At 33.7% G+C, this 26,309-nt stretch overlaps 1 protein-coding gene across 1 annotated transcript in view; it reads left to right on the plus strand.

Moving 5' to 3' along the window:
* The window catches only part of FANCI (Fanconi anemia complementation group I), a 43,714-nt gene that overhangs the window by 8,588 nt on the left and 8,817 nt on the right, over positions 1-26,309 (plus strand). The window contains exons 6-13 of the mRNA XM_017612227.1: positions 4,130-4,583; positions 4,651-4,739; positions 4,802-4,914; positions 4,994-5,259; positions 15,612-15,943; positions 16,009-16,173; positions 20,495-20,673; positions 20,736-21,070. Of these exons, the coding sequence (XP_017467716.1) occupies positions 4,130-4,583; positions 4,651-4,739; positions 4,802-4,914; positions 4,994-5,259; positions 15,612-15,943; positions 16,009-16,173; positions 20,495-20,673; positions 20,736-21,070 (1,933 nt within the window). The remainder of the gene's footprint in view (positions 1-4,129; positions 4,584-4,650; positions 4,740-4,801; positions 4,915-4,993; positions 5,260-15,611; positions 15,944-16,008; positions 16,174-20,494; positions 20,674-20,735; positions 21,071-26,309) is intronic.

Raw genomic sequence — 26,309 nt, forward strand, 5'->3', positions numbered from 1 at the left:
GACAAATTGAGAGAACGGTTCTACCTTGCTATGTTTTTATCATGCTAAATACAATATTTCACACACTCGTAAAATTTTGTGAAAAGCGAAAAACGGACTTTTAACGGAAAAACTTTCGAAGTGAAACGCGCAAGATGGTTAGATTAAAATGTGTTTTTTGTAATCGTGCGTATGATAAGATAAAACGCTTTACGCAAACAAATTTCGAACAGTGTTTGCGAATTCAAAATTACAATAGGTTTGTCCCGCGGATGCGATGTAAGCACATTATATTTACACGTATAATGTGTTCCTCTATGTCCATGATAAATTTTAAGTGCAATGTCATAGATCAATTTTCGCAAAAATGTTGACATTTTTACGCGGTTGTAAGCGGTACATTGTCCCGCGAAATAAGTGTGAGTGATCATTTTTTGACATCGTCCAATGTCAATTGATAACCACACAAAGGGCCAACGACTACAAAATAAGGTTATTTTTAAATTTTTATTACATAGTCCTAATGCTCCTGACACCAAAAGGTCTCACGGTGCGATGTAAGTGATGTGGTTTGTTAATCTACAGGAGTAAATTTAAGTCCCCGATATGTAGTTTTTGACGATCAAATAGGCACATTTTTACTATCGCTAGCTCCCGGACTATAAAGTTTTGGAGTTAAAAACTCAAATAGAGAAAATAGTCAAAGATTCAAAGTACAAATTTTTGATATAATGAAACTATGTAGTTCTTAGTTTTTCTCTTTTTACTTGTAAAATAAACACTTCTAAAATAAATGTATTTTTTGATTATTTTTCGGTTTTTGTCTGTATTTAATACCTTATTTTGCCTTCTAGTGCCTTTTCCTACCTATTTTCCCTTTTTTTTGTAGGTTTTTATGTCCTAAAACTCCGTTCCCTGGTAATAATGTTGTGTGTGAACTCCAAAAAAATGGAAATGATAGGATTATTTTAACACATACCTTCGATGCAAAACCTAACCCCAAAATGCCTTAAAAATACCATAAATGCCATCATTATTATATGAGGTTACCTTAAAAGTCGGAAATATGAGCAAATTGTTAGTTGCTCCTGTACGCGCTTTCTATTGAACACGTTGCGTGCATAGGCGGTGAGCGTGCATGGTTCACGATGCTTGCGCGCTGTGACAAATGTTGCTGTAAGTCAAAAACAGAAACAATTTTTTTTTTAGAATTATTTTCTTCATTAAATGCACTTTTCGAAAATATAAACGAAATGGGAAACACTCATTGAGAACATATTTTCAATGCAACCTGAATATTTATGTTTAAATAAAAAAAAATCTAAATTATAAAAATATTTTTTTTAAAGCTCTAATGTCGCTTAAAACAAAAATTTCATCAACTTTCGTCAAATACTTTAAGAGAAAATGAGTTTTGAAAAAGATTGCTTAAAAATATACTTGCTTATAATAACTGTAAAAATTACAATTTTTCAAACAACTTCAGAATCCCTTTCACATCTATAAACCTCTCTACCCACAAATTTTCACGCAAAAATTCGAACTTGACTGAAATCCGAGGTCCAGTTGAGAAATGTTTACCCATTACATATGTATGTTTGTACATATGAATGCACATAGAAAAAATATTTTTTGATATTCATATAAAACATTGTAATTTATTTCGATTCAATTTATTTTCACATTGTTTGATTATTGTAATGACGACACATATTATCAGAACAGGTATTTACTCAGATTCAAAAAATTTTTAAGCCAAAATCATTCATTCGTTTTTTGTGCATGATAAAAATATTTAAAGGTAAAACCAAGGCGAATACATATAAGGTGGTATCGATTGAACAAATACAACAATTACTTGAATTTTGTTTTTGTTTTTAGCGGTCCATTGTCAAATTTCAGCTATTCTTCCTCGAATGAAAAGGGGCGACAGAAAATACAAACACTCACGTTTTCACTCACTCACTAACAAAATACAAAATTTTGACAATCAAACGCTACTCACAGCTGATGAAACAACACCACCTTATATAAATTCGCCTTGGGGAAAACCGCTCGCTCAATTTGTCAGCCATAATTTTTTTTTAAGTTTGTCTACTTTATAAAATTTAAATTTTCAGAACAACTCATATGCCAATTAAAAGTAAAACAAAAAACAAATAGGTGAAAATATTCAAATTTTGAGACTGAAACTGAAGCGTTGTTTGTGAGATTGAAAATTTTAAAACATTTTCATATGTTAGCAAACTTCAAAAATGTTCAGGCTGCCTCTCAGCGGTTTTACCTTCAAATTTTTGTATCATGCGTTTTGTATATGAATAATTCATAAGCCGTTTTGAATAACTTCATGCAGCCCTCTAATACATACATACATACAGTGCCGGACATAAGTTTTGGCATAGCAGATGATATCAACTTAAATGTCCGAATTCGGGTCAAAATAATGCAAAATTTTATTATTTTATATTCAGTGCATATTTATGTATGCATACAGATTGCATATTTTACAAAAACTTATTATTAAACCTGTTAAATAAGGGAAGTTCCTTAATAAAACTAAAAAAATACCGTTTTTCATGGTGACAAAAGTATTGGCACACCTTTGTTCCTTCTGGATATATTAAAGATTTTGCTGATCTGGCAGCTCAATTTAACAAGACATGTATGTTATAATCTTCAGTTATTTAATTGAAATGTGTTTTTTGTGTCAATCGAAACGAATTTTGAGTAAGATTTATTTTTTTTGTAAAAATGGGTCGAAAACAGTGTGGAACATCAAAATCGCAGCGAAAAATAATTCTACACCTGCATAACCAAGGCAAATCTTACGCAGAAATCGGCGAAATTATGGAGCGAAGCCGTTTTACAATACGCAATGTAACAAAGCGCTACACAGGATCGACAAACTTGAAAATGCCGAGGGAACTGGCCGTCCTCGAAAGCTTTCCACTCGGGAATGCGCCCAAATCGTACGAAAAGTAAAGAGTAACCCCAAAATTACATCGACCCAGATTACAGCAGAGATTAAAGAAGCCTTTGGTAAGGATGTTCACAGCAAAACAGTAAGACGGGTGCTGCACAATGCTGGATACAATTCTCGAGTCGCCAGGCCTAAACCAATGATTTCGAAAGTCAATCAAATCAAGAGAAAAACATATGCAATAGATTATAAGAGCAAGCCTAACAGTTTCTGGGATCATGTTTTGTTTTCCGACGAAAGCAAGTTTAACATTTTCCGCTCGGATGGCCGCATTAATGTGTGGCGAAAACCCAACACCGCGCTGGCAGCTAAAAATCTTGCACCAACAGTAAAATACGGCGGCGGAGGCGTAATGGTGTGGGGTTGCATGTCCGCAGCAGGTGTAGGTGAATTAGTCTTCATTGAGGGAATTATGAACCATCAAGTTTACCTAAACATTTTAAAGGAAAACTTAAAAAAAAGTGCTGAAAAGTTGAACTTGCGCACTTCATTCACTTTTCAGCATGACAACGACCCTAAGCATATGGCTCAAGACGTAAGAATGTGGCTTGCTTACAACATCGCACATGTTCTACCGCATCCTCCGCAGTCTCCAGACCTCAACCCTATCGAGCATCTCTGGGAAGAGCTGGAGAGAAGGCTTAGAAAGCGCTCGATTTCCACCAAATCTGAATTGAAAGCAGCTTTGTTAGAATAATGGAACAATATTGGGGAGGAGTCTACAAAAAAGTTAGTGTATTCAATGCCCAATCGACTACTTGCAGTCATAAAGCAAAATGGATTGCCAACCAAATATTAGTTTTAGTAAATAACCATTTATTTTATTGTTAAATCTTAAATGTGCCAATACTTTTGTCACCATGAAAAACGGTCTTTTTTTAGTTTTATTAAGGAACTTGCCTTATTTATCACGTTTAATAATAAGTTTTTGTAAAATATGCAATCTCNGCGGTATTTTTTTAGTTTTATTAAGGAACTTGCCTTATTTAACGGGTTTAATAATAAGTTTTTGTAAAATATGCATTCTCTATGCATACATAAATATGCACTGCATATAAAATAATAAAATTTTGCATTATTTTGACCCGAATTCGGACATTTAAGTTGATATCATCTGCTGTGCCAAAACTTATGTCCGGCACTGTATGTATATAACTGTTAAATTTACAGAATTTGAACTCGATGCCCGATATAATTTTGACTCCATTTATGCTAAGCGCCATAATATCATTGACTTCTGCTAACCGTGAACCCGAATCTCATCGTCTGACAACGTCCGTTCTTCTGCACTACCTTCGCAATGTCATACACAATAATGAGCATGAGCAAAAGATGGCAGAATACTCGGTGTGGTGTCGAGACACTTTACAACGCAAGCAAGTTCAACTTGATTATGTTTTTACAGTACTCATAGATCAGAATAAGCATGGACAAGATGTGATAACACCAGGTCTGGTTAGTTTGGCGTTTACTTTATTGAAAGCAAAGGGTAATGCACCATTGAACTCACTTGCTATGAGCTTTCTCACGAAATTCATTCGCAAACGTTTTGTATTCGGACAAGGTATTGTGAAAAAGTTAGCTGAATGGATGGTAGTAGAACAAGATCAATATCAATTTGGAGGTATTTATAGTACATTCTTATTGCAATAGTATGATTTTTGAATTGAACTGAGGATATTTGAATACAGAGTGTTTAATGATGTTGAGCGTCGCTGATACTTTTACCCTTTCCGAGTGTGTAAAGACGATAAAGTATGTAATGGAGTTATTTTTGTGGGTAAGAATTTTTAATAACTTTGCAATACATATTGATTTTTAAAATGCATTCCCTTTTTATAGTTACCTAGCGAACAATCAATGCGTATGATGTCTTTTATACTACCAATTCTAAAACTTTCCGCAATTGTTCGTGACTCATTCATTGAAGTGTTGAGTAAGGCGATTAACTCGGGGTAGTTAGCATAATCCTTATCAAGAGAAAAACGGTTTTCTTGTTTATTAGTAAAAACTTTCCTTAATCGTATTTTTTAGTGACCAAAGTATCCGATCAATGGCTGTTTATGGTTTTTGTATGATACTTAAGCAATTGAACAACAGTAACTCCCAGCGATCCCAACCTAGAGCTTCAAGTTTTTGTACACAACTTAGTATTTCCGGATTCTCTTTGATGTCTCAGGCGACTTTGGGAAATCGTCAAAATCCCAATCGTCATTTTGATTTGCTAACATTGGAGATTATTGGTCTGCTGCGAAGTTGTTTCGCTAACAATTTACCGATGAAACGAGTGCTGTATGATAGTATGTAGCAAATATAAATATAAATATATTTATACCAATGGGCCATTCCGTTTCAACTGGGTATACTTTAGACCACCCATGTGATGTATGTATGGTATTTGTAAAATTACTTATTTTTTTGCCGCACGTTTTCGGACAGATTGGCGATGAAAAGTAAGTTTTACAGAAAAAACGGATACTCTGTAGTTAAAAACACTCAGGGTTTGGACTTAAAGCGTGAAAATTTACCAAAAATAGTGTATATCGTTAGTAGACAGGAAAAAAGGTGGGAGCTCCAAAGTTGACCGGGAAAAAAAAAAACTTAAGCGAAGAAAGGCGACCAAACCTAGCATTAACTTATTTTTGCGTTGAACTATGTTTGCGGGTTTAATAATATGTACATTCCCCAAACAGTTTTTTTCGGCGTTAAAACAATGGCGCGCCTTTATTCGCGCGCATATTGGCTATCTGCACCAACATAAATACCCCTTTCGAAGCTACCACGGTCCGGGCTGTATAATTTTGAGTAAATTAGCGTCCTTAAATTTGGAAATATCGAAGTTACTGAAATTTACCGTTAAATGAAAAGCTCCGTAATTTTAGTACGATTTCAATAATTTTCAACGGTTTGCTTTCATGTGGCAAGCACAATGACCATACCGAGTTTGGTGCAAATTTTTAGAACGGTTACCGAGATACATATATGTGATCATAAGTAGGCGGTGCCACGCCCACAGAAATTGGTGCAGCGGTTTCCAAGATATACACATGTAACCATAAGTGTGCGTGGCTACGCTCATTTTCCAAAAATTTATAATATTCTTATTTTTAGTCTAAAAATTATTGTGAATATCAATTTTGAGGAAATAATCCTCAGTAGTTACTAAAATATCGCAGTTTTCGTATTTCTCGAAATTACCGTTATATGGGAGGTAGGCGTGGTTTTATTGCCCGATTTTTCCCATTTTCAATACCATCCGTCCTACACCCGAAAGAAGTACACATACCAAATTTCGTTAACATATCTCGATTTTTACTCGAGTTACCGTGTGAACAGACGGACGGACGGACGTACAGATAGTCACCGCTGAACCGATTTCTCTTTTCATTCTGATTATTTATGTATACATTTGTCTATATCTATCTCCATTAGTTTTGCCTGTTACAAACAACCGTTATGTGAACAAAGTTATAATACCTTTGTGCACAAGTGCGCTCGGGTATAAATTGTTGAAACAAAATTTTTAATATAAATACTCGCATTTAGTAGACTAAAATCTGAGCACATGTTACCAGAGTTACCGAAACAAGGTACAAAATGATTTGAAAATTAACGCCAATAGTTTTTGCAACTTCATAAAAAAGAAATGCCGCAACGATGCTGATATTTCATCAAAATGATTTCGGATGACATCGGCGCTAGTAATAGTGCCAATGTATTTTGTTTGCATCATTTTTCAAAAATAAAATGAATCTGCTGCATCTGCAGTTTGCAATATGAAAAGTAAATGTTAGAGTTTTAACGTCGGAATTTGAAGTGCGATTTGATGACGCATACCGCCAATTGAAACTTCTGAATATTAGAAAAAGTCGCAAGACCTATTCGGATACCTAATATTTTTCTTGGAAACTGGGATATTCGCTCTGTAAGCCAATCTCACACATGTTTAGCAAATCTCTAGAAACTGGTTACTTTCCCAAAAATGTCATATATAAATCGGGCGACAGGGTCAATATTTAATCAATCTTCACGTGCTAAACTATTGGAGAAAATCGTTATACCACAAATAACTTTCGCGTTAAAACATGTTATAAATTATAGGTTTGTATAGTAACTTCTCCAGTAAAACATTGCAGCGAGAGCGTAAAAGCAAAATAGAGCGTAAAATTGAGAATAACAGAAAACTAGCAGAAAAAGTTAATGAACAAAAAACTTGCAAGTGAACAGCTGTTGCTCTGTTTTGATATTCTGCTGTAAACATTTTACTATTTATAAATCATTTTTAAACGCTTTGCTTTACAGCAGCTACACACGACGAGCATATCCGCGCACATGTGCACCAACATGCTGGCTGTCGTTTGCTACAAACGGCGAGCGGCTCATAAGTGATTTTGTACTCAAAGCGTAAACATGGAAAGGAAAGACGCGGATGATGCAATTGAAATACTTATGACTTAGGGTTTTTTATGTATGTGTTACTTAAATTGATTTATATTTTACTTATATGTATGTACATACATATACATATAGTAATTTAGCCTCATTTATCAAAAATTCAATTAACGCACATGGCTTGGATGCATTTATCCGCGATGTGCACACTGCAAGCATCAACACAAAATGAGGTTGTTGTTTTTGTTTCCAATGCGATGCTCGCAAACCACGCTACAAACGACGAGCATGCTCGCTGAAAATCAAAATTTTTTGATTTTTGGCGAGCATGCGCGCAAACCGCCCTACAAACGACGAGCATGTGCGCATGTGCGCGGATATGCTCGTCGTGTGTAGCTACTGTTACACACACGCACTTACACAGTCCAGTACATCATTAATATTTTGATTTCTACTCATTTTACTTTTGTTTGTGCTAAACCAATTCAACAAATGGCGCTTATTCTTCTTCTTCTTTTGCTAGCTAATTTCTGCTAGTAGAAATTTCACTAGCAAGAATTTGCAGCTCTCCCGTGTTGTTACGCTCTCGATTCAGCGCTCTCTTGCAAATTTTTTGGGTTATCATACACTTTTCCAGTAAAAATTTGCAGGTTCCAGTACAAATTAGTACTGACTATTGGTTACTATACAAACCTTATAACTTATAATTCCAAGGCAGCATGGATTCTTCGGTGGGAGATCACTAATCTTTATCTTTACATCAAACATACTCGATGCACGTAACAACGTCCGAGATGTACACTCATTATACACTGACGCACTGAGCAAAGCATTTACATGGTTTATCACGAAGTTCTGTTTAGTAAATAAAAAGGCTATGGCGTCAAAAGCCGTAAGCTGTTTTTTTCCGCTCATATTTATATGGTAGGCGAATGCGAGTTCGTGTCAACAGAAATTTGTCAAATGAGTATGGTTGCGGTATATCTCATCGAAATCAAGAATGATAGAATACAAGATTGCGCCGATCGGAGAGGATTTTTGAGAATAACTTGTGTGTGACGTCACACTGGTGCAATTGCGAGAGAGAAATGCCAAAACGTGAGCAAGAATGGAAGAAGAAGAAAAAATGTTGCAAGGAAAACGTAAACAAGTTGCACCAGTGTGACGTCATGCAAACAGCGATTCTGTCAAATTCGTTGAGAGAGGAATAGCGGTCCGAGATCGGCGCAACCTTTGTATTCTCTCAATCGTGCATCGAAATCATCTGTTCCTATCCTTTTTAGCATACTCATAATTCATATTGGTACATATGAAACTCAAATCTGAGTTTTTGTTATATTCTGATGATACGAAGCTATTCAGAGCTATAAGTGGCAATCATGACATGGAAATTCTAAAGAGAAATATTTTGCTAAAAGAATGGTGTATAACAAATAAGCTGCATCTGAATATACAAAAATGTGCTGTCACATGTGGTCTTCTTCTTTTTTTTTTGGCGCTGTAACCGCCTAAGCGATTTTGGCCGAGTTCAGCAAAGCACGCCAGTCGTTTCTCTTCTGTGCCAACTGACGCCAATTGGAAATGCCAAGTGAAGCCTAGTCCTTTTCCACCTGGTCTCAAATTTCACCACCAATTTCAAATTAAAGCTGTTGCAGACTCATAGGCTCTTTTGGGACTTACCACATTTTCTCTATGATTTTGTTCTTTTAATGTGGACTTAGCACATTTTCTATCAACCTGTTTTTCATTATTTTTTATTGTTAAATGATTTAGTTGTTTATTTTAAATATATTTTATTGAAGTCGTAAAGTTATGTACCATTTATAAAGGAAAATAATTAAAAATAAGCAAGGAAGTATAAGTTTGGGCGAAACCGAACTTTATATACTCGGCGCAGGTATCAAATATTGTTTCAACTTTCTCTAAACTACGGCGACTTCCAAAATGTACCAACACAGTGTTTGGATATCGTTCTACTGCGGTATTTAAACGGTTTGTATATGCAGATTTGCGAAACATTGCAACCACAAACATTGCATATTTTGAATATTCAATATAACAATAAATAACCTTTCGTAATTTTCCATTTTCTCGACACCAGTCACATCTAAAAACAAACGAAGCATCAAACTTGATTCTGATGCGCTGATTACTTAGCGGTGCGTTTCGATAACTTTTCGGATGCATTTTGGAAATGTATATATTGTCAACATTTTGTAGTTCGACGTTTGGGAACATTATACCATGATAAAAACATTGCAAGGTAAATTCATTCTCTCAATCCGTCGGCCATAATTTTTTTCTGACATTTACCAGCATTTTAGAATCATATAAAATTGAGAATAAAAAAAATGAAATTGTTCACAATTGTTGTTGGTTGAGATTAAAAATGAAAATGTGTGTGTGAGTTTGAGTTTTGAATTTTTAAATTATATTGCTCATGCATCATACTTTGTAGGTATGCCATGTAATTGACGTTTTGGGAGTCAGCCTACCTTTGCATGATAAGAAACGTTTTCGATAATATGCTGAGTTAGACTCAGTGATATAATTGAACCAAGTTTGGTAGAAATCGATGAAGTGGTTACCGAAATACACCTTTATAGTGAAAGTGGGCGGTGCCACGTCCAATTCCTAAAAGTCTATAGCAGTCTTATTTATTGTTAAAAGAGAGTTTCCGTATTTATGAAATTTACCGTTATATATACGGGAAGCGGTTGTAATTTTGGTCCGATTTGAATAATTTTCAGCGAATTGCGAATTACCAAGGTTATTAAGTGCACCGAGTTTGGTAGAAATTCATAAATTGGTTACCGAGTTACACATCTGTCATAAGTGGGCGGCGCCACGCCCATTATCCAAGAATTTTCAATAATCTAGTTGCCTGCTAAGCGGTTATCGCAATCATCGATTTTAAGTGAATTAGCTTTAGTAGTTATTGATTTATCGTAGTTTTCGTGTTTCTGTAAATTACCGTTATATGGTAGATTTCTTAGCTAGTTCCTAAGCAAGGATCATACCGAGTTTAGTAAGGATTGGTGAATGGGCTACTGAGATACAGCATTACATCGTAGGTAGCGCGGTCACGCCCATTTCCCAAAAATTTCATGATAATAATTTTTTACTAAAATTCCATTTCACTTAGTAATTTACAAGAATTTGCATCCAATATTTACTGAAATATCGTAGTTCTTGTATTTTTCGAACATACCTTTATATGGGAAGTGGGCGTGGTTACAGTCCAATTTCGCCCATTTTAATACCAACCTACCTTGTATAAAGATTTCGTTGGTTGGTAGGGTTATAATCCCTAAGTGCGGCCGAAGGCCGCCTACGCAGAAAGCTGTTCTCTGAAAAAGGTGGTGGTCAGGCCCCCTTCTTCGGCCACACAGAGAGGAGAATTCTACTGCCGCCGCCTACGCAAAAAACTGTTCTTTGCAAAATGTGTTCAGCCTCTCTTCTTCGGGGTCCTATTCTACCCACCTGCTGGATAGTATTTTACTAAAAAATACGAAAACATAGAAACAGAACAGTTGTGTTCCCTCATAACAATGCCAGCCCACACACATCTTTGATGACTCTGAACATCTTGACGGAACATGGTTGAGAAGTTTTAATGCATCCACCGTATAGCCCGCATCTTGTACCGTCTGACTTTTATTTGTTTTGGTCTCTGCAAAACTCACGTGATTTAAAAAAAATAAGCCACAGAACTTCAACACCGATGGAATTATGAAGCTACCCGAAAAATGGCAGGAGGTCTTAGATAATATTGGCAAATATGCACTTGGTAAATTTTTTTTTTTAATTTACCCAAAAATTGCCCAATATTGCCTTAATACATATAACCTTCTGAAACCCGTACGTGTAATAAGAAATGCGCACTCATTTCACAATAAAGAAGTTTACAATACAGAATTTTAACGACCAGAAGTTGTAATACAGCATATTGTACAATAAAAATTGTGTACCCAGCCCATTCGGTAACCTATGTTACCACCCAGTTATGTAAATAAGTTAAGTTTCGATAATTGTTGTTGGTGTCAGACAGGGATTAAACGCATTTAAGATAACACAAGGCAACACACTTAATTTCTGTGCCTTCCTTCCGCTTTTCGTTTGTTTTTGATAAGTAAACTAAACGTGTGAAATCACAGATTTATTTCGATTTGTGTGATGTCTGAAAGATAAAGGTCCCAAAATTGGCAAGAATCGTTGCGTTCATTTAGTGGAACATAGTTACATTTTCAATTGCAAATTTCGTTTTTTTATGCTTGCCCAAATCTAAATGATCGATGATAATTTGTTGAGGCTCTCAAAATCTGAATAAACAATTGGGGTATTCACTACGGTGTCGTAAGTGTCGTATTGTTGTATGTCGTAAACTTTAAACGCATAAAAATATATTAAAGGGGTTCGCAAAGTACCATCAAAGTCATATTATGCATTTTCGCAGTGTTGAAAAATAGCTGGTTGTGGCTTCAAGTTCTCTAAACATTTATTTTAGCTTTTAAAGTTTACGGCATACAACAACACCACTCCGAGACCGTTGTGAATCCCTAAATTGTCTCACAAATATTACGACCCTTTCGACGGAATGGCCCATGTCGTCACTATCAATGCAAAAGGTCTTATTTTACAATTTTGATTTTAAAAAAGGAAGAACCAAACAACTTTTTAAGTCATCATGGAAAGTGTTTGAAGAGCTAAAGATGCCAATATGTAATAAAAAAACGCATTTCTCAAAGAGTGTTATGGCATTTTGCATTGATGGTGATATATGTATTTAATCATATTTTCCAGCAATAACACAGTGCAACAAGATTCTCTGTATTTGATGAAACCTAAAGTAAAGAAAAAAATATATATGAAAGCTCACACCTCATATAACCAAATCCCAAAAGGATTTTTAGCAGTGTTGCCGTTTTGATACACATGTATCCAATTGGATACATTTTCGCCTTAAATTTTGAGGGATACGTCGTTTTTTTCCTCAGTGTAAATTTGGATACCTTTTCCCATAAGTATGCGTATTTTGAAAGAAATTTTTTTATTTATGTACGAGCTTATAACATTTTTAACAGTTGGCTGTTCATCCTCCAAGCAAGAAATTTTCCTTTATTCTTTTCACTTTGACAAATCAATTTTTTAGCTATACATATACGTGCATTTAATAACACCAAGTAGTCTGCAAATTTTATAAAGTTTTCCGACCTGTAGTAGTTAACTGTAATGCGAAAAAATCAACTTTTACATCCCGAGCAACCCTTCTCTTAGCATTCAAAGGAAATTGATAACCATGCCGATGACTAATTTTTAAAAATAACTAGACTGAACTAAAAATAACTTGTAACTTCTAAATTTTCAGTTATACATATATCGTTAACCATAATAGCAGGAAATAACAATTTATTGAACTAAATGTAACAGGTCAAAATCTGTTTAAATTAGTATTATTTTGATAGACCATGAAACATTTTTTGCATGTATGATTTGTGGGAATATAATCGTAGTAACATCGCAACATCGCAAAAAATATAGAAAAAAGGGTTTTTTCTTAACAGCGGTCGTGCGTCGGCAGGCAATAGCAAACTTACGAGTGTACTTCTGAACAGCTTCTCATAAAAATACAATCGCCTTTCGGAGTCGGCGTAAAACTGTAGGTCCCTCCGCTTTGTGTGACAATATCAAGGCGCACGGCACAAGTCGGAGGAGAAGCTCGGCCAAACACTAACATATGTGTAAGCGCCAATCTATATATATATATATAATCGTAGTAATAAACATCGAACATGCGGAAATTTTGGCCCGTAGTTATGTCAAAATTAAGTCGACATTAAACTTAGTTGCAGCTTTTTTGACAGGTATCTCATTGAAAATTATGTCAAAAAGCTGCAATTAACTTTATGAGCCGACTTAATTTTGATTATAACTACGGGTCTTTGTTTCCAAATCCGTGTCTTAGGATGGGAATAAGTTTGTTAAGGGGCCGACTTTTCTATGTAAAAATGTCCGCTCTTTTCGGTGGATACATTTAGATACAGTTTTCGATTTTTTATAGATACTTTAAAGGCTAAGGTAGTGGCAACTCTGTTTGTTAGCCTATAGATCTGGTTTAGTTTTTATGCGTATTTAAGGTTGGTGACCCTGCATACAGGAAAAAATTTGTAAAATTCTGTTTTTTGGGTCGAGGAATTCATTTTTGATGTTTGTTATTAACTAAAACTTACGCTAGGTAGCGCTGTGGTAAAATGTTTGCTATCTCTTATGGGCTTACATCGAAAAATAGTATTTTTACTGTTTTTAGGATTTATTTATGGCTTTTCCTTGTAAAAATTATGCATTATGATGTTAAAAAGCTCAGTTCATTATATTTGTTGAAAAATAAAGCATTATCGTGATAAAAAGTGTTTATGTGAAATGTTTTATGAGAAAAAATAAAATTTTTATTGGGAAAAAGACTTTCTTAATTAAAAAATAATATTTTCTCTGAAAAACAAATAGGCTTTTATTTATCTTACAGACATTCCAAAATATTGCTCATACCTTTCTTTCGTACTGTTGCGTGTATCTAGGATAGCCAGATATTTTAGTGACATAACCAGTACAGTTGGCATCAAAAATCAATACAAAGCCATAAATATCTGCTTATTTTTAAGCGTTTTTTCGTTTAGTAACAATATAACAACCAAATAACAGCGCATTAATTTAACATAAAAATACCTAAAAGACGGTTAAATACATTTAGTATATCGGTGTAACAGTTCATTAATTTAATAGTAAAACAAAGCAAAGGTATTACGTGTGTATGTACAGTTGTGTTCACAAAAATATTAGTAAAATGTATTGATAAGTTTTGGAATTTTTTTCTTTCCTGACTTAATTTATTTTTTTTTATAAAAATATAGTTAATTCTATGACAAAAACCATGTAAGTTGAAGTTTAAAATTTTCTGGAAAATTTATAAAAATTTAAAATTCAGTTACAGTAGAAGAACTCAAGTAAGAATTTATTTGATTAAGCTACAAATTTAAAACAAATTTAGTTGGTGTGCTTATTAAATACAACATTCACAATAAATTGTTGACCAAAAGGTATAATACCGAACTTTCGATGAACGAATTTTCGAGTATGAATGAAATTGAATAGTTTTAAATGTGGTTGTGCAAATAAAACTACAGGTGGTCGAACATCGAAAATCAAAGTAAAGCTTCAGTATCATATCGAAGAGTCTTTTATTTGCACCTTTTCCAAGTTTTTAGAACTTACATACATACATTACACGGCCGTGCACTGAAAAACTGGCACTCTGTTCCAGGTGCTTCACGATTTTTTCAGGTTTTTACAGGAAGTCAGTCCCGGTCGCCACCTTATTAATTAATTTATTATTTATTATTAATGGCGAAAATAGCTTTTCCTGTAAATCCTGTAAAACCTGCATATCGTGAATTACCTTGTCGCAAATTTTTTAAACAGTTATTCATTCTTAATTTAATTTATTTCACAATATATAAAAACACAGTGTTTAGATTTTTTGCTGCTGTCATTAATACCGCGTGTTAACAAAAGTAAAAGTAATACGTATAGTATTAAATAGGCCAGGATGAAAAAATACAGTTCTAGTTTTTTCTTTTTTTTTCATAATTTTTTAGCAATTTTTTTTAAGTAGGTACTTCCATACCATAATTTTTCTAAGTGTAAATAAAAACCGATTTTCTAATAGAAAATAATATTTTTTAATTAAGAAAAAATTGTTATGAAATGTTATTTTTTTACATTTCACATAAACACTTTTTATCACGATAATGCTATCTTTTTTAACAAAAGAAAAACTGATGATATTTGTCACATCATCTAGATAAACTTTAATCATGAAACTGGCATAAATGATGGATTACTCAGCCTAAAAAACAGTAAAAATACTATTTTTCGGCAAAAACACATAAAAATAGCAAAAATTGTACCACTGCGCCACCTAGCGTAAGTTTTAGGTAAAAATCATCAAAAATGAATTAATAGATTCAAAAAACAGAAACATACTATAACTTTCCCGAAGAATTTCATTATTTGATCGAATTTTACAAAATTATACAGGGTCACCAACTTTAAATACGCATAAAAAATAAACCAGATCTGTGGCTAAAACCCTTTTGGAATTTCGCTATGGGAGGTGTAAGCTTTCATTTCTTTTTGGTTTTATCAAATACAGAGACATGAACCTAAATTCTGTATGACAGTGTAATATTTCTTTTTTCTTTAGACTTACAGCGCGCAGTAGAATTGAATCCGAAGCTTGTGCCGCACGTGCTTCAATTTATTGATTGGCATTTTCGATCTTTTTTTCGCGTTTCCACAGTGAACGGTGAAGTTGAGGATTTCTGTGTGTTGTTTGAGAAAGTAGTATGCTGTGCCACAGAAAATGCCTATGAAATACAGATACAAGATAATCTTGGACTTCTGATACAGTTTATTAGCCATTGTTTGTCTCAATTTCAGCAATTCGATGTTGAATATGATGTAGGGGAAATGCAAAGATTATTACATTTGGCTGTGAAGAAGGTCATAAATAAAGACCTCCAATTCGAAGAAAAGGTAATGGAAAGGATTTTTTTACTATTTCTGTAGTTTGAGAAATTTTAAATATCTTAACTTTTCAGAATGACAACTGGAATCCATTAAAAATCGCCTTGCTGGAGCAACAAATGAACTTTTTGGAGGGTTTAATGTCATATTCATTGCTTACATCACAACAAAATAATGACAACGTGAAAGATATTTTACCTTTATTTAAAGCTCACTGCAAGCTCAGCGAGGTCCACAAGGTATATATATTGAACATATTTCTCATTTATTAAAAGACTAAAAGGGGGATTTTGCACTAGGCGCGTTAAAGTATGATACATACAGTTGTCCACAAAATAATAGGAGTGCGATATTTTGACCAGTTTTGGCTGTTTGTCTCTGTTGATTTACAGCCCGATTCTGTGCACTTGATAAATTGAAAATCTTTATTATTTATCCAGAATTGGTATCCTAGAACAGAAATCAAAAGCTCTTTTCTTGATTGAAAATGCTATTGACAAATTGTTCATGTGAAATGTTCAAAAGTTCATGTGAAATGTATATATTTTCAGCCCGATTCTGTGCACTTGATAAATTGAAAATCTTTATAATTTGTCAATTTTTTATTATTTATCAAGAATTGGTATTCTAGCACAGATATCAAAAGCTCTTTTCTTGATAAATTATCAAGATTGAAAATGCTATTGAGAAATTGAAATTTCATGTGAAATGTATAAATTTTGTATATTAATAAATTTGTTTCTAACAATTAAGTACTCCATGTGCCGGGATTTGAACCTGCGACACACGGAATTATAGTCGACATCTCTACCTACTCGGCTACAGCAGTCAAAACCTTTTTTGCTTTGAAATTCATATTTTTCATATGTGACAGTGAAATCAGTTCCACTCATGTGGAAATCAGTTCCACTAACATGGAAATCGTAGAGCTTTTCTTTTTATAAACATTGACACAGAATGCGAAGGAAGCTTTTACTTGATAAAAATCTTGATGAATGTTCTTCACAAAAAGCTTATCAAGAAAACACAGAATTGGGCGGTTAATGTTTATTATCTTTTTTTTATAAAAGTCTAGCTGGCTATACAACAAACACTATATAAATTCAGATTTTAAACTTTGTACAAAAATTATAAAAATTTCGCATATTTTTACCCAAATCAAACTTTTTAATCAGAATCAGGATTTTTTAGCATCTTGAAACTTGCATTTTATTATACTAGAGTTAAATGGGCCACTAAACTGCATACCAAAATTGTTTCTAAAGACTGATTAAAAAGTTTGAAATTTGGGCGAAAATTTGCGATATTTTTTATAATACACAAAGTTTGAAATCTGAATTTATATGGTGTTTGTTGTATGACCAGCTAGACTTTTATAAAAATATAATAACCAGTAAATAAAATAAAGACAAATAACTAAAACTGGTCAAAACATCGCATTCCTATTATTTTGTAGACCACTGTACATTAACGTGGACCGAGAATCCGCGTTTTTAGAACTTTGATTGGCAATAGCAAAAATATAGTCATTATGCTTAAAAAAAATCTGTGTGAAATTTGAGAATTTTTTAGTCAATATCCTAGGCTCCCCAAGCTCATCAAAGTTCAGTATGCTCAAAAAATAAAAATTTATAAATAAATTAATTAATACATTTTTTTTACTAAAATTGCAATAATCTTCGAAAGTATTAGTCCTACATAATTTGGCATATGGACCTTTTTGTAGAGAATCGAAGTTAGCTAAGAAACCAATTTTTTTAGTACTTGAACTTTGATGGACTTGGGCAAGCCTAGGATATTGACCAAAAATTTTTACATTTCCCACATATTTTTTTAGAGCATAATGAACCATATTTTTGCTATTACCAATCAAAACTCTATCAAGATATTGCAAAACCGCGTATGTGAGGTTGCATAAATTATTTTCTAGAGAGTAAGAACTCTCATATTTCAAAATGGTTCTCTTTTTTATAAAGCAACCGCATTTCTGGCTAGTATATTTCGGGACGAATGGATAAGGATTGAGCCAAGAGCTTGTGTGAGATCCAATTTTTGGCAGCAAATGTCAGTTACGCGGTTTTGAAGAATGTACTTTAAACGACGATATGTAAATAACTGAGAGCTGCCTACATGTATTTACTTTGTATAGTATAGTAAATTAATTGGCATAACAAGGAACATTAAAGAGAGTGAACTGAAACACAATAGGGGGGTTCACTATGCAAACACTGCTATAAGGGTAATATGTATGCATACTAGGCTAAACTAAACTAAACTAAATCGGTCCATAAATATAAATTTTCTGAATATCTAGACTCCAGCGCCACATGGCGGGTTAGTGTTTTTGCAAAATTTATTCTTATCGTAACAGTAATGTTCGTTTAAAGTTTGAAGAAAAGAGGTTCATAAATACGGAGTTTAAAATATCTGGACCCCAGCGCCACCTAGCGAGCTATTTGGAAATTACGTTGACGAAATCGTTTCAACCTAAGAAAAAAATGTTTTCCAAGCTAATTTTGGGTCGCTGAACACGAAAACAATACCCATTCTTTTTTTTTGAAAGAAGCGTTTTCGAGTTTTTTCGAAAAACGTGTTTTTTCGGTACCTCTGGCAGTTATTTCTCAATATCTTTCGAAAAAATCATTTAATCGACACAAGCAGCCTACCATTCAAAAGGTATTGATGTTACCTTTGCAAAAATATATAACTTGCAGATTTAACTAAAAATTATGATTGTTACTAGCGACCAAAATCGAAAAAAGTTGAATTTTCAGTCATTTTTGAAAATTACACATTTTGAGTATGCAGTTTTGTAGGAACTGTGATTAAAAAGTAATTACAAAAAAAAGGTGTGTATGTAACAATTTTTTTCCGGATTTCGCGGAACTTTTTTCGGGACTATTAGGGAACTGTGGAACTCTTTATTTCTTTTAAGTTGGTCGTATCAGAACTGTTTTTGCTAAATAAAGACTTGCGCGTGAAGTTAGCAAGCGGTTTTTGTTTTTTAGCTTTTTGGGTTAAATTAACAAAACTATTGAAAATTTGGTTAGGGAACTGTAGAACTATTGCCTTGCTGTCAGCAACTCTGATTAAAAGGTAATAAAAAAATATATATAAATTTAGTGCAAATTTTTTTTTTTCAAAATTTCGCGCAGTTTTTTTTTGGGACTATTAGAGAACTGCAGAACTCTTTATTTCTCGTAAGTTGATGGTATCAAAACTGTTTTTGCTGAAAAAAGGCTTGCTGCGTGAAGTTAGCAAGCGATTTTTGTTTGATTTTGTTTCTTTGGCTTTAACTAACAGAACTATCAGGATGGAATTCCAAAATTTTAAAATGTGCATAATAGACTGCAAAAGTAGTGCCAAAAAGGAGATAAAAGTGCCTCAAAATTGAAATTGCTTTCTTTTAAGGCTTTTTAAGAACCACATATGGGTGTTTCCATCGGAAGGTCTACCGCGACAAAAAATAAAGAATAAAAGTCATATATCTAACGTATTTATGGCCCAAATTGTCTGCTTTTTTAAATTATTACTGGCTATGTAGGTAGAAAAATGTTTGCGTAAAATGGTTTGCTTGGTGGAGCAATATTTCGACAAACCATATTTACGGTCCGATTTGGTTCGTATTCGGCGTATGTAGTTGAAACATAACAATTCATAGATTTCCAAAAACTGTACCCTGAATTGGCCCTGAAGCCAAAATATAAACTGCATTCGACATAAATTGCATGTTTTATTTGCGTAGAAAATCATTTAAAATCAATATTAACAAAAATATAACGATGGAAATTTATGTCACGTGACGCCACGTCACGTGTCGTTTCACACTGGGGGCTGTAAAAGAAAATTTAAACAAGTTGCATGAATTAAAAAAAAACTTTAAAAACAGAAAAAATCAACTTCCATTTTCGTCACGTACCGACACTCTCTTTAATTGCTTATATTTAAGGACCATGCGGTTCGATTATTTTCATTTTTCGGTTAAATATAGAGCTAATCATGCGCATACATCCTTGTTTGTAGTGACGTATGGAAATACCCATATGTATTTTTAGAAATAGTATTTTTAATGTACGCCCGGGCAACTACTTTTTTGTGGTTGCTGTGGAGGTTTTTGGCGTATTTAGGAGCGAAAATTTAAAAGTAAGTGAAATATATTAGTTTTTAATAGTTTAAACGTTATTAACATTTTCCAATGTATTTTGCTTTCATAGAATATCGTGAAAATAACCACAAAACAACAATTTGATATTTTAGTTCTCGTGGTGAACGTGTTTTTGGTGAATCAAAAGCGAACTGATTGTGGTTAATCCACCCCAAATGTTGCCAAAATTTCATTTTACCGAAATTTAGTTTAAAAAAATGAGGGGCAGTTTTCTCAAGTAGGTTTTAAAATTTATCTGAAAGCAATATTTTATTTATTTTATCTGAAAGCAATGAGGTACAGGAAGTATGAGTAAGTATTTTGAAAACTTTAAAATTCATTTATGCAGCGCTCTCATAAATAATGTCTACATATTGTATTATTAATTGTTTATTTTTTTATATTATATATTATAGTCATATGCAAGTTTCTCCAGAAAACAGTTACAAAATAAGAATAGGAATGATAAAGAGAATGGAGCTACGTTGAAAAACATAACTGTTAATGGGGTGGTTGTAAAGAATTTCAGTAAAAATAACGTGGAAAATATATGGGACTTGTCCGTCGTGGATAAATTGCTACGCGTTTTACATGAGTAAGTTAAGCATCAAAGATATCGTTGCATACTTTTATTATTGAAAGGAATTAAATTTATAGAGACATCGTGCCATTTGCCTCTAATCGGAACACTGTAGCCCTGCGCTCAAGTGTGGAACTGGTCCGTTATGTGTCAGAAGTAGTGTCGCAAAAAGTGGGAGCTCTGCGTAATGAACCTGAATATAAACAATTGGCTCATAGTAGGCGCACGTTAAAGTGTCTTACAGATATAACAAAAGTGGTGTATGAGCGCTGCATACTTCGCTTACTAGAGTTGTGGGCTAACTTTGATGAGTATTCGGCTGCTTTAGGTGCTGAGTGCTTTCAGCAATGTCTGCAAACTGCAAACACAATTTATAAGAAAAAATTTGTTGATGTATTCCTGAAGGGATTCGGTAAGTTTTTGTTTTTTTGTTTTATTCAAACCCAAAACAGTGTGCGTGTTCCCACTAGCCTAGTTATCTGGTTAAACATTTTTTTTTATAGAGCAATGCCGGCCACACAAATATTGGCTGCGTTTCTTAATTCATTCCAGATAATCCCATTTCACAGCTAGAATAAGCAGAATGCGTTTGAAATATACGTTAACATATCATCAGGAACATTTTAAAGAATAAGTAAACAAAAAAGTTTTTCCAAACGTTCAGAATGAATAAAGAAATGCAGCCACTAAAGCATCTACATAAGGGTGCGTGTCAAGCGTGAGAGAAGTAAAACCATAAATTCCATGTGTTTTCATACGCAAAAACTAGCAAGAAACCAGCTAAAGAGAGAGAATTGAGAGAGCAAAAATTACAACTTAACTTGCAAGTTTTACTGGATTTTTACTAGTAACTATTTGCATGGCATGATGCTTAATACAATTCACATTACCAAAAGAATTGTTTGTGGTACTTTTAGAGTTGCAATTGACAAAATAAACCTATTTAAATATATAATAACATGGGAAATATTTTTTTTTAGAAAATTGCATCGCAAAATAACAAATTAATCAGCTGCAACTTCTTGCTGGTTTTGCGTACTTCCTTGCATATTTCTCTCATTGGGAGTAAATATTGGCCGAAATTTGGTTACTGGCAAGTTACTGGATTTTTTTTGCTGGAGAATACGAAAACACAACTATTGTTAGCGTTGGTGTAAAAACACGAAGGCAAAACTGCACATTGTGGACGTTTTGGCCGGCATTGTTGTAGAGTATGGGTGCATTCCAAAACGTCAAAATTAAGGCATAGTACCGGGATCGGAATCCTGAATCTCGGGTATCGCGGCCCTTTTTTGAGTCCCGATATCCCGGGATCAAGCCCTCGGGATCCCGGGATATAATTTAATTTACGACCAAATTAAAATAAAACGAAATTCAGACCCTGTAATGGCATAAAAGAATTATAAAATGCAACCCTACAAATAATAAAATAATATATGTGACACGTAAAGTTAGAAGGGACCTACGTTCAGAAAAAATCGCTTTTTACTTTTTCATCAACTCTTATAGTAAACGGGCCACTCTTTCCAATGCAATAAACCGCAGCTTTCTAGCTGCATTAGTTTTTTCACAATTTCACTTCAAAGTTAGGTACTTTCACAAAAAAAAAGTATAAAAAAATCAAATCTGACAAACTATTCTGAAATTAATTAAATTCGCTTGAAACTCGTTACTCGGGGGTTTTCGAACATCGGATTCGTAATCACTGACCTCGTTTTCGGTGTCAACGACATTTTGAGTTTCACATGAATCCGAACAAATTAAAAATTTTTTCTGCCATATTGGATCCGCCATTTTGAATTTTTAAAAACGAACATCGTACATTCGTAATCAGCGACACCAAAAACCCCCGGATAACGAGTTTCAAGCGATTCCGATCAATTTTTAAAAAAGTCATCCGCCATATTGGATCCGCCATTGCGAATTTTGGAAAACTAACATCGGATTCGTAATCGGCGACCCCGAGAACCCCCAAGTAACGACTTTCAATCCATTAAAACGTCCAGAAGCATCAAAATCAACTTGGTAAACTTCAAAGTCGTTTTTCTCGAAATCTTTTTTTTTCTGAGCGGAGGTCCTCTTTAATAACTTTATGTGTCACATGTTACAATTCTAACACTACTATTATTCTATGTTATAATATATATAACATATACATATATGAGGCATTCTTTTTCATATCACATTTTTCCTTTTTTTCTTCGAATATATGTTCTGTCAAATTTTGAATTTTTTCGTGATTCTGACTAAATAATCATGTACTTCTTCAAATTGTTACACCTCGGCTTCTGTTCATTGTTGGCTCTCACAAAATAAATCACCTCGTCATAAAAAAAAAAATATTTTAAAAATATGTGGATTTTTTTGAGCTCAGTGCCGAGTTGAAATAAAACAATCTGTTTTTGTTGTTTTTAAATCGTCTATATTTCGACTTCAGTTGAAGTCATCATCAGGATTGCAATAAATATCTTAATTACAAAAATTGCATAAAAGACTATCAACATAGGCTGCACACATAGCTTTGCATATGTTCGTACAAGGTATAATGTTCCATAACGCCGAACTACACCATATTGACAATGTATACTTCTCCAAAACGCATATGAAAAGTTATCCGAAAACTACCTTTACATGGTAAGCAGGGGTGTTTTTATCCCTATTTAAAACATAGTATGCTCAGCTAGACTTAATGAGATAAAGTTATACAGTTATAGGTGGGCGGTGATACGTCCATTTTCCAAAACTCCATAATAATCTTATTTCTTGTTAAGAGTTGGTTTGTTTTCAACGTCTTTAACAGGAACAACCATTGCGCAAAGGTTAGGAGAANCAGTTATAGGTGGGCGGTGATACGTCCATTTTCCAAAACTCCATAATAATCTTATTTCTTGTTAAGAGTTTGTTGTGTTTTCAACGTCTTTAACAGGAACAACCATTGCGCAAAGGTTAGGAGAAATTCATGAAGCGGTTACCGAGATATACACAAGTAATCATAAAGGGCCGGGCCACGACCATTTTCTAAAAATTTATAATATTCTTATTTTCCGCCCAAATATCATTGCCAATATCATACGACAAAGTAAGTGCGAAATTTAAATCGTCTATATCTTAAAAAAAACTCTTTGAAACCTGAAATATTGAATGGCAGCCGGATTCTGAGCTACATATATTTAAATTTTCAAGTCTATAGTTTATCGGATAGTCGCCTTAAAATCGATTGCAAAATTTCTACTGAAATCTGGATAAACAAGAAAGCGCGTTAATGTAAACGTGCTCCCGAACTGGTCACCAACTAGTCCTAATCAGGCTCCAAACCAGGGATGTTGCGAATGTGGAATTTTAGACATCCGCGGATGCGAATGCGGATGCGAATATCTAACAGCTCACATCCGCGGATGCGAATGCGAATGCGGATGTCAAGTGTTTTTAAGAAACAATTAGAATCTAGCATAATGGCGAGATCGTTGTTTAAACAGGGCGTATAAGCCAAACCAGATGTCTGGATTTTCTAAAGTTTTTTAAATAGAATTCTTCATTCTAATTCCTTTGGCTGTTTCAGAATTTGGGGAATCTGTAACTTCATCAGCGTTTTTCGATTTTAGTTTTTGTAATTAATTTTGTATACTTTCTTCTGCGGCTGGTTTGAACAATTTGTGCTTATAGCGAACTAAATAGGTGGATATGAAAAATAAATTATTATTTTCCAGGATTAACAATTTTGAACGAAATTCTGTTTTCAAGGTCGTGGCTGTCAGCCAAATCGGACCAAAATATGGTTATTTTTTTAAAAAGCACCCCGTTTTTTTTAAGCATTCGAATGTCAGATAATTACGTAATTCTTATCTTATTAAAGGTCAGACCTATAATTTTTTAATTATTTGAGCTTCGATTTTTTTTATAGCCAGACGTTGATCATTTCTGCTGGAAATCCCAATTGAAGGAGCTTACTCTTTGACTTTAAATAGCAAAGAAGGAACACTTTTACCACAAAAGTTTTTAGCCAAGGATCCAATGCATATAACGAAAAAAATATTGTCCGACAAGTAAACAAAATTACTGTGCTTTAAATTTTTGCTGAAAAAAATTCCCCAAAGAGCCCCATTTGAATTATTGAAACAAATATATGTAGCATCAAAAGCATATCCCGAAATTTTGGTTAAGAATTACAGTGCGCACTTTCTTCTTTTGTGTCTAAATAGTAGTTTTTTTTTAAGATTGGTCCAAAAAAATATAATAAAGAAATAAACCAATGCAGGCATTTAAAGAAGAGAAAACAAAAAAATATTGTCTAAAAGACTATGTTCTCTTTGACGTACGTCAAAGGTAAAGTAGAAGTTGGAACTTGTATGACTGCCCATTGATTGCTCGGTTATATAGCTTAAGAAATAATATCTTTAAAGACATTTTTATCAAAGTTGATAAATATGACATTTGACCAGTTTTGTTACACAAATACTCCCACGACCCCAATGTGTCATTTTTTTGCCATATAAACGTTTTATCGGTGCACTTGCACAACATTCGCATTCTCAAAAGCTCCGCATTGATTATTGCGAATGCGAATGTTAAAATTAATGCGGAAGCTCCGCGGTTGCGAATGCGAATGCGAATATTCGCAACAACCCTGCTCCAAACTACCCCGAACTGGTCCCCAACCAACTACCACCGTCATGGTCCGTTCTTTAAGACTTAAAAAATATTTTCGTACTCATAATTATTATGAAAAGACTTTCATAATATAAGTCCCAAAATAAAAGTCTTTGAAGACTTAAAAAATATTTTCGTACTCATAATTATTATGAAAGACTTTTATAATATAAGTCTCAAAATAAACGTCTATGAAGACTTAAAAATATTTATCTCAACCATAATTCTTATGAAAAGACTTATAAGTCATTGAATAATAATTATAGATGACTCGAAAAACTGGTATCTTATTATAATAATTATTGCTCAACTTTTATTCTTTTCTCTTATAGTAGTTATGTCTCTGGTTTATTCAGTTTGTTTAGCTTTTTAAACTGATATAAAATAAAGACATTTATATTTCTTTGCTTAAAAATTTATTTATTTTTATTTCTATGTAGTATTCGCACTAAAGCAAACCTCAAAACTAGTTAGCATATTTTAATTACTGGTAATAATATCCCGAAACATCACGGGATCCCGGGATTACCAGTTTAAGATCCCGAAATCCCGGGATTCATAAAATGGTCCGGGACTGGATGCCTTAGTCAAAATCCGTCTCTGTTATTTCTAAACCGCACTAGAAGCAAAAGTCTAACTTGCGCAGCCTAGTTGAAAACTAGCATCTAACTGTCAGATTTAACGTTAAAGGGACTGTTGCTTTGTATTTTGGCCTATTGGAATGCACCCTATTTTATTGTTATAAACTGAATATAAAAACAAGTAAGAGCAGCGCTGTCTTCGGCTATGCCGAAGGCTTCATACCTTTCATGAACATCTGCAAATTGTACTTTGACAGATTACTGCTTTTGAATACATCTGCATACATCGATAGAGGAGTTACATACTTATATAAAAAATCGCATCTAAACAATCAGAGGTATGGAAGATATACTTTATATGACACCAATCTAAGTGATTTTCACCGCTATGTGATCGGTATGTAAACCGGTAACACAATTTAT

The sequence above is a fragment of the Rhagoletis zephyria genome, unplaced genomic scaffold (genome assembly GCF_001687245.7).
Source record: "Rhagoletis zephyria isolate East Lansing unplaced genomic scaffold, Rhagoletis_zephyria_1.1 Rzeph_scaffold_00514, whole genome shotgun sequence".
NCBI classification, from domain to species: Eukaryota; Metazoa; Arthropoda; class Insecta; order Diptera; family Tephritidae; genus Rhagoletis; species Rhagoletis zephyria.